A 15582-nucleotide genomic window follows, 5' to 3' on the forward strand; every position below is an offset into this window, starting at 1 on the left:
TCTGTCGACTCTAGAATGTCTCAACCACAAGCAAAGCCACCAAATGTTCTGCTGTGAGCTGCAAAAGTTAACACAAGAGTCATCATGCACTCCATGTATCTGAGGAACTTAAAAGCCAGTAGAATACTGTTATTGTTGATGGCAATGTCACCACAACAACTAAAAAAATCCTGAGTGGAAACTTTGAGACCGATTTGAAACCAATGAACAACTAGTTCTTAATATAGCGGTTCTCATTTACATATTTTCCTGTTACTGTTTTCACACAACAGAACGAGCATGAAATTGAAAGTACGTGTTAACAGTTTCCAATATGTTGCTCTGCACTGCTAAACTACTTATAAATAAAAATGTTGCTGGACAACCTCAGTATGAACATGAGCTAAAAACAACAGCTGTGCTGTAAATGTGATGATATTTACATATAAATGATCACTTAGAAAGTTAGAGGAGACAGAAAATCCTGGTCACACACACTGAATCATGTCTACTTTGGCTGCAGTGCAGTCAGTCTTTTTCCTCTGTGCTCTCAATTACAGATGCAGAGAGAGTCTTTTTCCTGAAGGGGGCGTGGACAGCAGCAGCATTTGAAGCTACAGACATTGAAACAACCAGTTTAGAACATAACTAAAACCAGAGATCATACAGTCATGGTGAAATGAACCATGTTTGCCGTATTTTGAGCTGAAAATTGCAACACATTCTGAAGACATGTGAGACCTTCAATAATTTACTAAAAAGAAGCACAATGTGGGAACTTTAAATTTTAATACATTTCTTCATAAAAACACATCTTAGTGATGCTACGTCTGTGTGTGTGTGTGTGTGTGTGTGTGTGTGTGTTGGGGGGTTCAATCTATGTGCAAACATGTGCGGTGGCACAACTGAATGGAGGATGATAATTAGTGGCAGCTAAACTCCCAAATCCTAATTACAACTGTAAACAGTGCACAGAAAGGCAGTTCTGTGTGTGACTGTTCCCAGCTACAGATCAATACTGGCTCAAAAATAATCTCATGGAAAGTGCTGCGCTCAAAGCATTTTTCTAATGACAATCAGCGAGCTGTATTCCTGCTACTGTCAGCTGATTTTGCTTACAGTAATATCAAAATCTTTTAATTGACCACACTCGACTGACAAGCTATAAAGACGTTGAAATAAGAGAGCCGGCTATTTTGTATGTAACATCCATGTGCACATGCCGGAGCCATGTGTACGTACACTGTGTTTGCATGTGATGTTTTGTGTAATTCACCGAGGTTAGAAAAAAACACGACTGCAGGCTATGCTGGGGCTAAATAAGCATATGAATGCCAGAAGTGACTGTCCCCTTCTTTAAACCCCCAACCGACCACTTCCAGCTTGTAAACATGGCTAGACTGCCCCCACCCCACCACCTCCATAACCTCCCATCCCGAGCCCCCAGCCCCCCTCCTGCTGGGAGCAGGCAGTTGGACAGACTGTGTCTTATCTCACCCCCAGGGAAGAGGAAGAGGGGGATGGGGGCCAGCTTTGTGTCTACCGGCACAGGACTCTGTGTTGCACCCCCACATGGAGGCACGTGTGCGAGAATACATGGACATACTGGATATACACATGAGCACACACACAGAGGTGAGCAAATAATATATGACACACGGCACGCTAATGCAAGGACAAAGCATACAGGATCTTTGATCTATAAATACTGCATGCCAACATTAATACAGCTTAAGATGACTCACATTCAAGCAAATCTACAGCAAATTACCTAAACAATCAGAGAGATGTTTACGTTGGATTCAGTGTTAGATTCTGATTAGAAAATAAAGTCCTGACATGAAGAGGTCAGGGCACGGTCACACACAAAGACAACAGCGCCTAACCAACATATGTATAGCACAGTACACAGTACAATCAAGGCTTAAGCTACAACCTTCATACACATTAATATATGATTACACCAAATCTTTAAAGCTTTGAGGTTCTGCTGCATGATTGCATAAAATCATTCCTGAAGATTTTTTCAGCTACATGCTGCAAATCTCCATTTCATCACATCTGAAAGGTGTTCGACTCAGACCTGATGAGATGGGACGCCGCTGAAGTACACTAAACTTAATGCCACGTCCATGAAACCAGCTTGAAACAACTTCTGCTTTGTGGCATGGCGCATCATCATGCTGGAAGTAGCCATTAGAAGATAAACAGCGGCCATAAAGGGATGCACAAGGTCAACAACAATACAATACCCTCACTACTTTCTGTCAGCCTCTTCCAGTCTGGCCATTCTCCTCTGACCTCTCAGATCAATAAGGCTTTTTCGTGTGCAGAACTGCCACTCGCTGGATGTTTTATGTTTTTGCCATCACTCTGAGGAAAATCTCTCTAAGGGAAAATCTCAGGAAATTCTGTCGAATCCAAAAAATAGATTTTGAACTTCAGGCTTCAGCAGTCTGAGTCAGTCAGCTCTTGTATGTATCTAGTTTTTAGCGAGTCTGTTTTAGGACTAAGACAGAAATTGCAATGCTCAGTGTGAAATAAATCTGTCATCGACACATCTCCGTGCGGGTCATTCCAAAAGTCATACATGTAGACTGACCATGTGTGAAAACATTGCCACTCAATGTAATACAAACAGAACTGAGAGGGTTCCACAGTACAGAGGGGTGTAATACAAAACAAGATGAATGAGTTAGCAAAGTACGGTGAGCCTAAAGTCAGAGCTTCAGTGTCACCAAAATTCAAATGTGTTTCTACGCTTGGTTTGATGCCAAGTCCGTTTTACATGGCTGGCACTGCAGCTAATAGAACACAGGTTAGAAAACTGATTGGTCTATTGGTATTTATTATTCAAAATATCTGACCAAATCCTCAAGTGATTTCCATGTACACTTCATCCTAGGATCATATTAGACCTACATGCACTTTATCATGTATAAATGCATGATGCATAAAGTTTAAGAGCTCTAATGTGCAGCTGTCATGTTAGAAACAAGCAGTAATAACAGCGCATTGATTGGTAAAATACATGTGTTAACTTACACTATTAGCGGTTCCTCTCTTGGATCATCTGCAGTAACTGTGCTTCTTACTGTGGAGAAAAAAAAGAAGTTTAGATTTTTCATAGCTCTTCATTATAACAACCTGTTACTCTTGACTTCAGTAGGCGGTACACAATCGGTCCATGTTGTGGGAGTAAGAGTCAAATGGTGCATCAAACGCCCCCTTTCATATGGGAAAGAAAGAAAGAAAGAAAGAAAGAAGGAAAGAAAGCTGATAACCACTGTTGTGATGCTCATTATCTCTGATTGGAGTCGTAGGTTTTGTCAGGCTATTTAATGCACAGAAAGTATCTTGTATCAAAACTGCTCCGTTGTACAGTCCTCAGATCAGTTTCTGTATATTAGGCTTTAACGAAGACACCTCCTAATTTGTGTGACTCAGATGCTGAAGCTTCACATTTGCTTTTGTGGAACATTAAAATAAAATGAAGTAGAAATAATTATAACTCTTTAAATGTATGCATGTAGAGGTCCCTTGTTCTGTAGACAAGGATTAAGCTGCAACAATTTTAATGACTAATTTTTTTCATTTTAAAGCAGAAATCCCAGGATCTGGCTGTTAAATATGAATGTTTGTTGGTTTTCTTAATTGCTTATCATAATGAATTGACTCATTTTATGAGATTGACTGTTTGTTGGACAAAACAAGAATTTCTCTCAGTTTGTCTGTATTTTCTGACATAATAAACCAGAACATCCTACATAGGTTACAGTATGGTGGTTACTTATACAAGTTAATTTTGCATTAAAGAGCACCACTATCCAGCCTATAAACAATTACACAACTACACACAGCCACATGTGAATAAATAAACTAATAAAGTCAAATTTGTTGCAGCTCAAATGGTGTCAGTCCAGGCTACACACAATACAACTGTGTGTTCAGACAGTCCAACCTCCATACCATTCACAGCCACACCAAGTTTGTTAAATATGGCGGCAAAACAAACACAAACAGACAAAGAGGATGTATTTGTCTCACTTACCAACTTGACATGGAGGACCACTTTACTGTGGCTGCAGGTGAAGTGGTGAGTGTCCAGGTGATAGTCGGGTCCCACTGCCCTTGTTATGGTGATGTTGGTTTGCTCATCTCACAAAACCAGGGACAAAATAATGACATTGGAAAACTCGCACCTAGCTAGTTAGCTAACTTTTCCAGTTGGTGTTTGGTAGTTAACTACATTTAAAGGCTGCTAAAGCTATTTTTTTAGTTGTGAGGCCTGAGATGACAAGATGCTTAACCAGTGGCATCGTCAGGCCTGAAGGGCCGAGACTACAGCCTGGAGTGTTTTAACAACGTCTCTTCTTTTTGTTTGTTTGCTTTCTTTTCTTATTTATCCTCTTAAGCTCTTGTTTGATTTTTTATTTTTTATTTTTTAAATTATTTTTCCTCTTTGCTATTTCATCTGATAAAATAGCAAAGAGGAATTCTATATATATGTATGTATGTATATATAGCAATTTGTATATAATAAAAATTTAAACATTTAACTCAAAATGTGATGTCCACACATGTGGACGCCAAGTTGTAAGAGTTTGTTTGTTTGTTTTTTTGTTTGTTTACTGTCTTAGAATACAGTAAAATCCCCTAAGTGCTTGGTAAAGAAATTCTGTGTTTTTACAAAACTATTTTGGAAATAAAAGCCAAGAATATATTACAAATATTACAAAAAAAAAGTGTGATACCATCAGATCAATAGATTTGACTCTTGTTCACAAGCAAGACACATTGACTGTCATCTACCAGCATCTACCTGGAGGAGCGCTGTTTCACAAACTCCTTGACTGATTGATCAACTTTAAAAGCACATAGGGCACTTTATTAATTAAATACTACATCCCCCAAAGCTGTTCAAAATTCATTACTGTGATTTTTATTATTCTATTTGAGGTCTATGGCATTTTCCCGCAAGACATGATGAGCGTCAAACACTTTATTTCTTGCATTCTGGTGACTTTTTATGCACCAGTTTATGCCTATCCTGCATCAATTATTTGTGGACAACATCTTTATTTATATAAAATAAACCACAAAATGCATGCACTGGATGACAATTGAAAATATAATGAGTATAATGCATTGGGGGGTCTCAGGAATTCTGTATCGCATTTAAATATTTATTCTCCTGTGTTCAACTGTATTCATTCCATATTTTCCCTGCTGATTTAACACACATATTGGCACGATTTATGTGCCTTTGTGTCTTTTATTTGGCAATGTGATTTCTTCAAATGTGCACAGATTCGTGCCAGAATAAATGGATTCAAAATAAATGATCTAATGTTGCTTGTAAACCCCTAAACTTTAAGAATTTTATATGTGTTTCAGCAGGAAAACTTTCTGCACGTTCAAAAAACGTATCCCCTGCATCCCCTCCTAAAATCTTCACCTTCGATGTGCAAAAATGTTTCCTTCTTTGCTTCACCAGAAGATGCTGGAGCCTTAACTGATGTCAAAACACTTGACATTAAGCATACACTGAGTCAAATAACCGCTTGTAGAAAAATACTCAAGCGTTTTTCCTCGAAGCTTCTCACACAAACGGCTTACACGAGTAATGTACATGCTGACTAGAGATGCTGGTGAAATCTGTAATAGTTTTAATGGAATTATTGAAACGGGGTCACCCTGTCTGAGGGAAGTCATGGGTCATGGATAGAAGGCCGCACACACACACGAACGCACGCAGAAGGCTCCGAGCCGCTTTAGTTGTATTAGCAGGGAGAGGGATTATTGTTAGGAGGACATACAGTCAGCCATGAGTTTTAGGTGCAACATGCCAAGGAACAGAGTCCTGCTTTTAGCCTTTGTCAGATACATTTTCTTTCTGGATTTATATTAAATGCAACGATACGGAAACATGTATAGGTGGGAAGGTAATATAGACGTAGATATATGTAGTGTTGAACAAATGTTTGCTGAGGGAGCGACACTTTTAATATTTAGCTTTAAACAATAGCTGCTGTGCTTTTGCATTTTTATCTTAGCTGTAACGCCATAAAAATATTTCAGCATTAAATTGTCTTTTCAGTAATGATTTGGCAATTATTGGAATAAACAAACAAAATAAGTGCACTCTGGTTTGTGCTGTCTGTTTCAGAGACAAGATGGCATCTCTAAAGGCGTTCGTAAATTGCTGTTTGACTCTTTTCCGAGAGATATGCAGCGAGGAAACACACAGCCCCGCTTCCACCGCCGCAAACACGCTGTTTTGTTTCTTGTATTCTCACAAAAAATAAAAAAATAAAACATGTCCATGTGTTCTTGAACAGAGCACAGGATGGGGGGTTGGATGGTGTGGAAAGTGGGTCTTGTGAATGTAGGTCTTTGAGACAGTGTGTGTGGGTAAAGCAGGCTTACAGTAGTAATCCTCTTCACAGACACCCATCTGACTAGCAACAGGACAAGGCCCAGACAGGCACACACAAACACACAAACACATCGTGTTTGTTGGATGGGAAATCTAGTTTGTTTTGTCTTGTTTTGTTTTTTTTAGAAACACAATAGGTCATAAATAGGCCGTCATCTCCATCCTCGGGTCCGATATCGGAGAAGTGAAGCTGGAACCTTCCAGTGCGTCTTCATTTCCTCAGGTGTGGCGCCAAATTCTTTGCGCGATTGTTTGATCGGCCATTTAAATAAAGTGGCTCCTCCAGGAAGCCGGACCCTCTGTTGACTTTATTGGTTCCTGAAATTTGTCATTACGGCTTCCTGGCTGTGATGTCATCAGTCGGTTAATGACAGAGCGGAAGGAGAGACGTTCATCCCCAAATAACTCAGGAAAAACAGACGATTTTAAGGGACATAATGAGCCTGTAGGAACAGGGACAGTGAGTTATGGCTCTGTCACCGTCTGACTCATGTCGTCTCAGAGGAAATGCTTTTAAGATCCGCAGCATGACATCAAAGTCCTTCAAGCAGCACAAAGTTAAGCAGACGTCAAGTTTGGTTAAAATGAAGACAACATCAAACTAGATACCAAAACTAGATTTAAGTGAATTGGCATGTGGAGCCATTCACATAATCTAATATGAATTACAGCGGAAAAACGGAATCACAAATCCAATGATAGACCCGACAAGAAAGATTATTTGTATTTTTTTTTTTTTTATTTTGGCATTTCTTTGTTTTGCATTTATATTAAGCAAAGTGCATCTTATTTTCTTTTTCTCATCAACACATTGCACAATACATAAATAATGATGCATATAAAACGTCTTCATATTTACAATTAATAATATATTTATATATAACATAAAATACATTTTTTTCGCTTCTTAATTAAATCTTAGTCATTTATTAAACAAAGTCCGTCAGAATTTTTTTTTTTATACTTTCTTCTTCTTTTAAATCCTTTTTTTCTTCTGTGTTTGAACCTCTGGAACAAAAGAAAAAGAAAAAAAGGAAAAGTGGGTTGTAGTCTGTTTGTGAGGGAGGAAGGGAGGAAGGAGGAGGGGGGAAGTAGAGGAGGTGAAGAAGAGGAAGGCTGCTGCTATCGGGTGTTGAAGATGACTTCCAACCAGCACGGGCAGCTACTGATGAACTGTCTGGTGTAGCACTGTCCCCAGCCTTTCACAAAGCTTATCTGCACCGTGAAGCCCGTGCGAGGCTGCTGCGTGAACTCGTGGTCGTTGGGCCTCTGCAGGCTGCCGGCCTTGTCATAGTCAAAAGCTTTGATGGAAAATCCGGGGAACACCTTGTGCACCAGCAGCGTGCGCGAGTCCGGGTTGTCCAGTGTGGCCGACTTAATGAAGATAGGGTAGCAGCTGCGGTTGTAGACCCACACCCCGTCTGGCTCACGCGTCAGCTGGATGCCGTAGCCGATCTTGGCCCGCACCATCTGCACCAGTTGGGACTTGTTGTCGGAGCAGAGCTGGCCCAGGCAGAAGCCGTTCCCCTGAGGTAGATCGTAGAAGATGTCCAGAGAAGGCTCCTGGACCGAGTAGAGGCGCCCGACGCGGGTCTTCTCCTCCCAGTATGCCACCACGCACCAATGGGCCCGCTCGCCAGACTCCTGCAACGCCAGGGAATCTGAAGGAGGAGAGAGGAGAAACGGGCTGGTTAGATTTGGAGGAAGCTACGATCAAAACATTAGTAAAATGTGTCGTTAAGAAAGTAAAGAAAAAGAGATGAAGGGGGGGAGGAGATGAGAGCATGATTTGATCAGAAATATCATGTTGTTACACCAAACTACTTCAACACTGCTACTTTCTGAACAACTTCTTCCTTATCCCTGTTTTGGGAAATGGAGAATTTGCTTTAGTCAAGAGCCAAAAACTAAACTGTCATCCACAATTTCTGCCATACAGGAAAACCATGTTGGAATTCCTGGACTTCAGACAAGAAAAGCAACTCAGAGACACTGGCAGGCAAGTGTCCACACGCAGTACAATATTTATCTAGGCATTAAATGCTTATCTTCTGTCTGGCTCGCTGTATTTTTGTAGCGGCGTTGCCAACAATGTGCTGACGTCAACCGACTGTCCTGATCATCTCCATGCAGCATCGTGCTTTCGACCCTGCCGGAGGAAATTAGGAGCTTTCTCTGAATTCTTGTCTGATAAAAAAAAAAAAGGATAGCTGCGATAACAGCGAACACATAAACAACGTTTATGCCAGCAAGCAAAGGCAGGCCGTTAACGCTCAAACCCGGGCGTCTGAATCGTTGACAAGCCGAGCCTCTCCGGTCTAAAGTTTCCCCTGAGCGTAAAAGAAGTGTAGCATTGGCCATGCTCCAGTTTCCAAACTCCCTCCTCCTCCTCCTCTCTACCGTCCCCCCTTTAGAGTGCCTCCCGCGCCGTCCCTCTCCCCCGTCATATCTCTATTCCACAGAAATCTGGCTCCCAGCTACTCCCAGCTAGAAAAGTGGGAGCCAGTCAGGCGCAAGGGAAGCAGAGGGAGACAGAGCGAGCGCGAGAGGAAAGAAAGAAGGGGGCGGGGTGGGGAAGAGAAGGAATGCTTTTCACATATTTTGACTGTTACTTTTGCAACTTTGCTTCCTCCCCTGTCTCCTGCGCTTTTTAGGGTCATCACCTAATTGCTTCAATCAGCCGCTCGACAATCTCTGTCTGCTGCCTCACACACACATCCAGCCTCGATGAGAGAGGTTACTTGGAAGAGGGAGACGTATATATACACAAGACATCCACAGAGCCCCTCTCAGAGACATCCTTCCCATTCGACCCCCTCCTTTCTTTCATCTGGCAGTAGCTGTGAATGTAACCGGTAATTTGGAAGGTCCCGTCTGAGACAAACTGCAACGTTAATGCGGCAGGATCTGTGCCGGCCCAAGCGGACTTACCCCGGCCTGTCATTAGCCTTCATTAGACGCTGGGAGAGAGAGAGAGAGAAAAAAAAAAAAAGGGAAGAAAAAGACAACGCCGGGGAGAGGAGAGGCAGAAACAGAGGAGGAGAGCGAAGGGGGCAGAAAAACTGAAAGCATGCCTTCCATAAAACAAGAGGGGCTGTGTTCTTTGAAGTTGGTCTGAGCCGAAGCCTTAGGGAGTTTATCGTAAATCCGTCCTCATGGGGTGCTGGGGGAAACTAAGTACCCGGCTATCTACCTTGGACTAAATGGAGGGAAAAGAAGCATTTATCTTTGAGATAAGAGACAGAAAGTGTCTTTTGTGTCTCGGGCTGATGTCAGACGGTCTCCGATTGCCGAGTCCAGCGTCGCTCTCTCCGGTCTGTTCTACGTACGGGAACATGCGAGGCTGATAAGGAGGAGGACTTTCTTAACAGCTGACAGAGGGCCTGCTGGTGGAGCTCACCTGTGGGGCCCTCTGTGTGTGTGTGTGTGTGTGTGTGTGTGTGTGTGTGTTTGTTATTGCTGGGAGAGACAGGGCCTGGCGTCAGAGGTCATTAGAGCGGCTGCCTGTCTGAGCCTGTCATTGCAGCCTGAAAACACCCTGCTATTCAGGACTACACTAACTGCCCCGTTTCCCCTCCCTCGTCGCCTCTCTTCCTCCTCCTCCTCCTCCTCCTCCTCCTCCCCTCTCGCAAACTCAGACCGGTGGTAAGTGAGAACCGCAGAGGAGAGAAAAGTGAGGGAAGCATAAAAAGCAAAGGGTTGGAGATAGAAAGACAACAAAGGGGGAAGCATAATGGGCAACAGGAAGGCTCGGCGAGTACAGCAGGGGTGTAAAAAGAAGTACTCTTTTCTTTTTGGAAAAGTTGCAACATTACAAGCCCCATCTTGCCAGAGATGTGGTTAAAGTTGATAATTAGCAGACACATCCTGACTTTTTTTTGTCCCTTATATGAGTCAAGCTCTTGCAAACGCAGCATCCTGCACTTTCCCAGCTCCATGTTTTTTCTAAATCCCTCCGTCCGGCTCAAATGACCCGCGCAGGTAAATAAACCTCAAACTTATTCTGTTATATCGACGGGGAGAAAGCGAGACGGCCACGCTCCTCCATCTGTGGGGCGCCGCCTTGTGAAGAGTATGTTCACAGCTTGTCCTGACAGCAGATGAGCTTACACCTCATGAGTAATGCTGCCGAACACAGAACAAGGCGCACACACACACAGTCATGTATAAACACACACACAAGCTAATGCGAGTGGCCCCACATCAACACACCTTGTTCCAAGTGCAAGGCTCATTTAACTGAATTTTAATTTTTAACACGCCGCGTGTTTGCGTGCGAGGTGTCTGCCGGTCGGGCTCCTCGTGTTACAGTCTGACGCTATTTCAGGTGCGTCTCTCATAGGTGTGTGTGTGTGTGTGTGTGTCAGGGTGTCTGTCCCAGTACTGCTGTGTTCGCATCAGCCCCCCCTTCCTCCTCCTCCTCCACCCACCCACCCCCGGATACTCCCAGAGCTGTCTGTACATCTGTCTGCGTGTCTGTCTGCCTATCTGGATGTCTGCCTATCGAAGCATTAGCCTGCGTATCTGTCTGCCTCCCCACCTGCTCGTCTGCACTGCGGCCTTTCAGCCCTTGTGTCTCGGGCTTCTCCTCGCCGGAGATAAGCTGGCTAGCTGGCAGCCCGAGGCCATCTGTCACCCCAGACCTTTTCTGTTCTGCTCCTGTCAGTTGTCTAGCTGCTGGTCTGTCCCATTCTGGTTTGTCCCATGAGGGAGGGGGGGAGGAGGTCCACGTGTAACTCCCCCCTATCCCCAAATAATAAATAATAATAAAAAAGACTTTGTGTCTTTCCCCCTGCTGGCTCACTACAAAGCAGAAGAGCACTAAAACGCTGACAGATTTAAGAGCTGCTGCTGAAAGACGCTGGATCATGTGATAGCGGGTGATAATAAAAATAAACAGGCCTCATTAATAAAAGTAGTTCCTGCAACGTTGGAAAGAAAATAATGACTGGTAGCAAAAAAAAAACAGCACATTGCTCCAGTGTTTTCTTGGTATTAAACAGATGATCAGCTTATGTTCTGCGTGGACAGTAAAGGGGAGAGGAGGGGTGGAGAGGTGGGGGTTACTGCACCATAACCAGAAAATTGTAATTATCTGTTATTAAATAAAACCTCCTGCGCAATGCGAAAACTTTAGCGCGAGGACGGCAAATTTGGCAAATGGACAGGGTGTTAGCTCCCCTGTGGTTTTTAATGGGCCCCGGGCTCAGAGAGTGGACGCCACGCTAGCTGAGACAATTGGACTCGGTTTGAAGGGAGGAGGGGTGAGGGTGGGGGGTGGGTGGGGGTTTGGTTGGTGGTGGTGGTGGTGGTGGTGGGGGCAGACTGGGTGCTTCTCTCAGGGCCAGAAACACAGTCTGGAAAGGTTAATCATTACCTCTGTCTGACTCCACACACACCAGGTTGCTACTATTCTTAGAAGTCAGCACAGTCACCGAGTAACACGCTTACACCGTCACGCACACACACACACACACACGCAATTTTCAACCTTCAGTTCCGAACGCAACACTTTCAACATCGGTAAATAGTGAGGAGGCTCCTGAGAACTGTCTCGCATCGATCCCTGAGAGCTCTCTCTCTCTCTCTCTTTATATATATATATGTGTGTGTGTGTGTGTGTGTGTTTGTGCCTCTCTCTCAGCTCAGACGTGTAATGACCCTGTCGTCATCAGACACACACGGCGGCTGAAAGGAGGAATGAGGAAGACATGTAGGAAACAGCTCGAGGGGGGAGGAAGGGCTCTTCACGGTGCCTTATTTTCTAAGTCAACACCCTCTCTCGAGCCGGGGAAAGTCTATTCCAAAGGTCAAGGGTCACCCTGGAGGCATTCCTTTTGTTCTCTCTGCCATGCCGTATATGTTTAACCCTCTCTGTATATGTGTGTGTGTGTGTGTGTGTAGCTGCAGTGAAAGCCCAGCAGTTTCCCCAATGTTGTACACAAATTGAGTTTTTTTTTTCTTCCCAGTTAAGACAAGTCCTCAACACCAGTCATCCAGGACCGCTTCCTGTCCTGTTCGCTCTTCGTCTGCGGCGAGAGATTCAATGACAGGCGACCGATCCAGAGAGAAAAGGGATCAGCTGGTCTGCTGCAATAAAGAATTGTCCTCGTCTCACATCGGTACAACACCGCAGCCTTGTAAGCCGTAGACTGTACACAGTCTGGTTTGGGTTTTTTTAATTGTGCTGAAAGGTAGTGACTCTGTCTGCACATGACTGTGACTGCTTACTTGTGCAAGAGAGCATGCAGCCAGCAATAAAACTGTCAATAAATCAGGCTAAGTTATGTTTTTTATCTGATTGCATTGTTTGTCTTACTGCTCTGAAGCCCAAGCAGTCACTGGGCTTTTTTTTTTCTATGGAAACAGCACAACCATGGCTAGAAGTAGAGAGAACTCAACCGTCTGTGCAGTGTGACACACCTATAATGCCACAAATCATTAAAAAAAGAAAAAACAAAGGTGATTTTCTGTGACTATTTATCTTACAAAGATGTCAAAAACCTGGGTTTAATGTGTACAACATTCTTACAAGTGCACACAGGGGTTACCAACACTGGGAAAAGTCGACACACTATGGATTTAATACTACTTACGTTTTCATTTTATTGTTTGCCTCCTATCTGCTGTGTGTAAACAAGCCAACAGATCAGCCAAGTTCTGCTGAAAAATCACAGAATTTTTGTCACATGACTGTTGGTTGCAGCTGGTTCAGTCATGGCATTTGTTTTTTTTAATCTTTTTACAGAATGTTGTCCAAGCCAGTAGAAGTTATATAAAAATCACACATTTAGAATGAAGTGATCTTGATGAAAGGTCACAATTTTAAGCTTAGATTTGTTTCCTGACAGAACAACGCGCCGCAGACGAGATGTCCAAGGACTGTCTGGAAGCTGAAAATCTCTCGATTTGTTCCGTTTTCACAGTTTCTGCCTCCGATAAACGCTTTAATTTAGCTGATTTTCTAACTACAGCAAGCCTTTTAACCCCGCCGGCAGGTTTTGGGGTTCAAAGGGTTACGAGAGTACTGTGCAGATCAAGCATTGCACCTCCATAGTGGTGATGAAAACAGAAAAACACATCACATTAACGCTACAGAATCAGCAATAGCATCCTTTTTAGTCTATGCATTGTTTTGCTTTTCCATTTGCATTACCCAACGTAACTTGAAGTAATTTGGAGATTCAGGTGTGCAATGCCAGTCGCCAAGCCTGCTAAGCTCACGTCTTTCTAATTCCACGCCCCTAGTTTTATATTTTTTGTCTATTTCAAGCCCTGTAGTCTTCAGCCTCAACCGGCTCTAGTCACATCAGCAATTCATCAAGCTTTGTGCAGCTCCCTCTGGAACCACAAAAGGCTTTACACAACCCTTTTCACATGTACAGGTGTAACCCAAAAGACTTAGCAACTAAGATTAGTCATGAGAAAGCAAATGCAGGCAGTTTTCATTGTCTATCGAGCATTAAAAGTCGTTAAAACGTGCACTAGGTGGGTCGAATTTGCTGCTAAAGCGCATCATTCGCACGACACGATGTGGAAATTGTGCATTCTTAAGCGCCGACGGGCAGATTCAAAGACGGACGGACGGACGGATGGTAGTCGGTTTAGTTTAGACAGAGAGGAAGAGACGCTTTAGGGTGGCAGATTACGCAAGATGCGAGGCCCCCCCCCCCCAATTCAGGAAACCTAAATAAGCCCTGATGGCAGGAAAACCACACAGGGGAGTGGCACAGTTCTGCTATCTACAGATCTGACTCCTTGCAGAAACACAGATAGAGAGAATGAGTTGCAGACACGCCATCTCTAACATGAACCATCCGGCCTCGGCAGGGAGAAGATAAGGAGAAGAAATGGCGCATGTTTTCCTAATGCCTCCATCTACACAGTATAATTTTCTCTGAGTGGATGCTTCTGCCATAATTACATGATCCACATGTCTTGATGTCACTCCGGCGCGGTGTTTTCCTCAGCTTGAGATAAAACACAGGAATGTTTTATAATTAATCGGGCAGCATCTTCCATCTGGATCCATATTATGACCAAATTACAGCCGAACACTTGGTCGCTGAGGGACATTTTGTTCCCCCCTGTAACACCTCCTTCCTACTCCTGCTGAGTTATTATTCCAACACTTCATCAGGCTGACCCTCACACACACACACACACACACACACATGGACACAGACACACAACCACTCCCTGCAGCCCAGATTTCCCAGGGTGACAGGACAAATAAACACCAGCCAGTTGGATACAGGGTGCCAGGCAGGCTGTAATGATGTCATCAGTTCACTTTTGCAAACACACAAGTCAAGAGATTACCCGCAGGATCTGTATCTCCGAGCCCTTCACACACAAACACAAACACACACACACACACACGGTGCCACAGACAGATGGACAGACAAGCCGAACAATCGCCCACATTGTTGTGGCGCTAAAAAACACCGTGGGAACTAAATAATACAGACACCGCAAACACAGAGGCAGACAACCAGCAGAGCCAGTTGTATGCAGCTTTTTCGTCGTTACTCTGTTATTAATGATTGTGTGCGAATGCGTGCGCGATGGAGAGGTGGCTATTGACAGGGCTGTCACGGAGATATGATGTAAAAAAAAAACAGGAGGAGAGAGACATATTCCTCTTTGAAAAACTACATGAATGAGCCGGCGGGTGAGGAGGGGAGGGGAGGCGGCAGCACTGTGTGTCACACTAGAAACCCGACACACACTCACAAAAGGTTTACAGGCATGTGTCTCCACTTATTTCCATTTCCGTTTTTATCCTGCTAAAAGGAGGGGGATCTATCCCTCCCTTCCTCTTTTTCCACTTCACACATTCTCTTTCTCTCCTTCATATCTTCATACATTGAGGTAATGTCAAAATCCACTTCCACAGAGTGACTGCAAACCAAAACAATGTTCATCTTGTTCTGGGCTTCCCTCCAGCTCTGGCCAACAGCCAAATCTGCATAGCCCTCCTTTCAATCAGCAGGCTAAGGTAGGTTTCACGCTACCTTGATGCTACCAGACAACAAAATGCATCTGAAGCTGGGGGGGAAAAGAAAAAAAAAAAAAAAACATATGCAAGCTAGGCACACTCTCCTCTATCTTTTTTTCTTCTCTCTCCATCCTCTGCTGTCTCTGTGTGCTGTTTTTTCGAT

The 15582-nt window shown here is 43.7% G+C and overlaps 1 protein-coding gene across 1 annotated transcript in view; it reads right to left on the reverse strand.

Annotated features, from left to right (window-relative positions):
• Positions 1 to 7457: 7457 nt before the first annotated feature.
• smad7 (SMAD family member 7) overlaps positions 7458 to 15582 on the reverse strand; it is a 20101-nt gene continuing 11976 nt past the window's right edge. Inside the window, exon 4 of the mRNA XM_008296841.1 lies at positions 7458 to 8079. Coding sequence (XP_008295063.1) covers positions 7541 to 8079 — 539 coding nt within the window. The 3' untranslated portion in view covers positions 7458 to 7540. The remainder of the gene's footprint in view (positions 8080 to 15582) is intronic.

The sequence above is a fragment of the Stegastes partitus genome, unplaced genomic scaffold, assembly GCF_000690725.1.
Source record: "Stegastes partitus isolate 25-593 unplaced genomic scaffold, Stegastes_partitus-1.0.2 Scaffold1157, whole genome shotgun sequence".
NCBI classification, from domain to species: Eukaryota; Metazoa; Chordata; class Actinopteri; family Pomacentridae; genus Stegastes; species Stegastes partitus.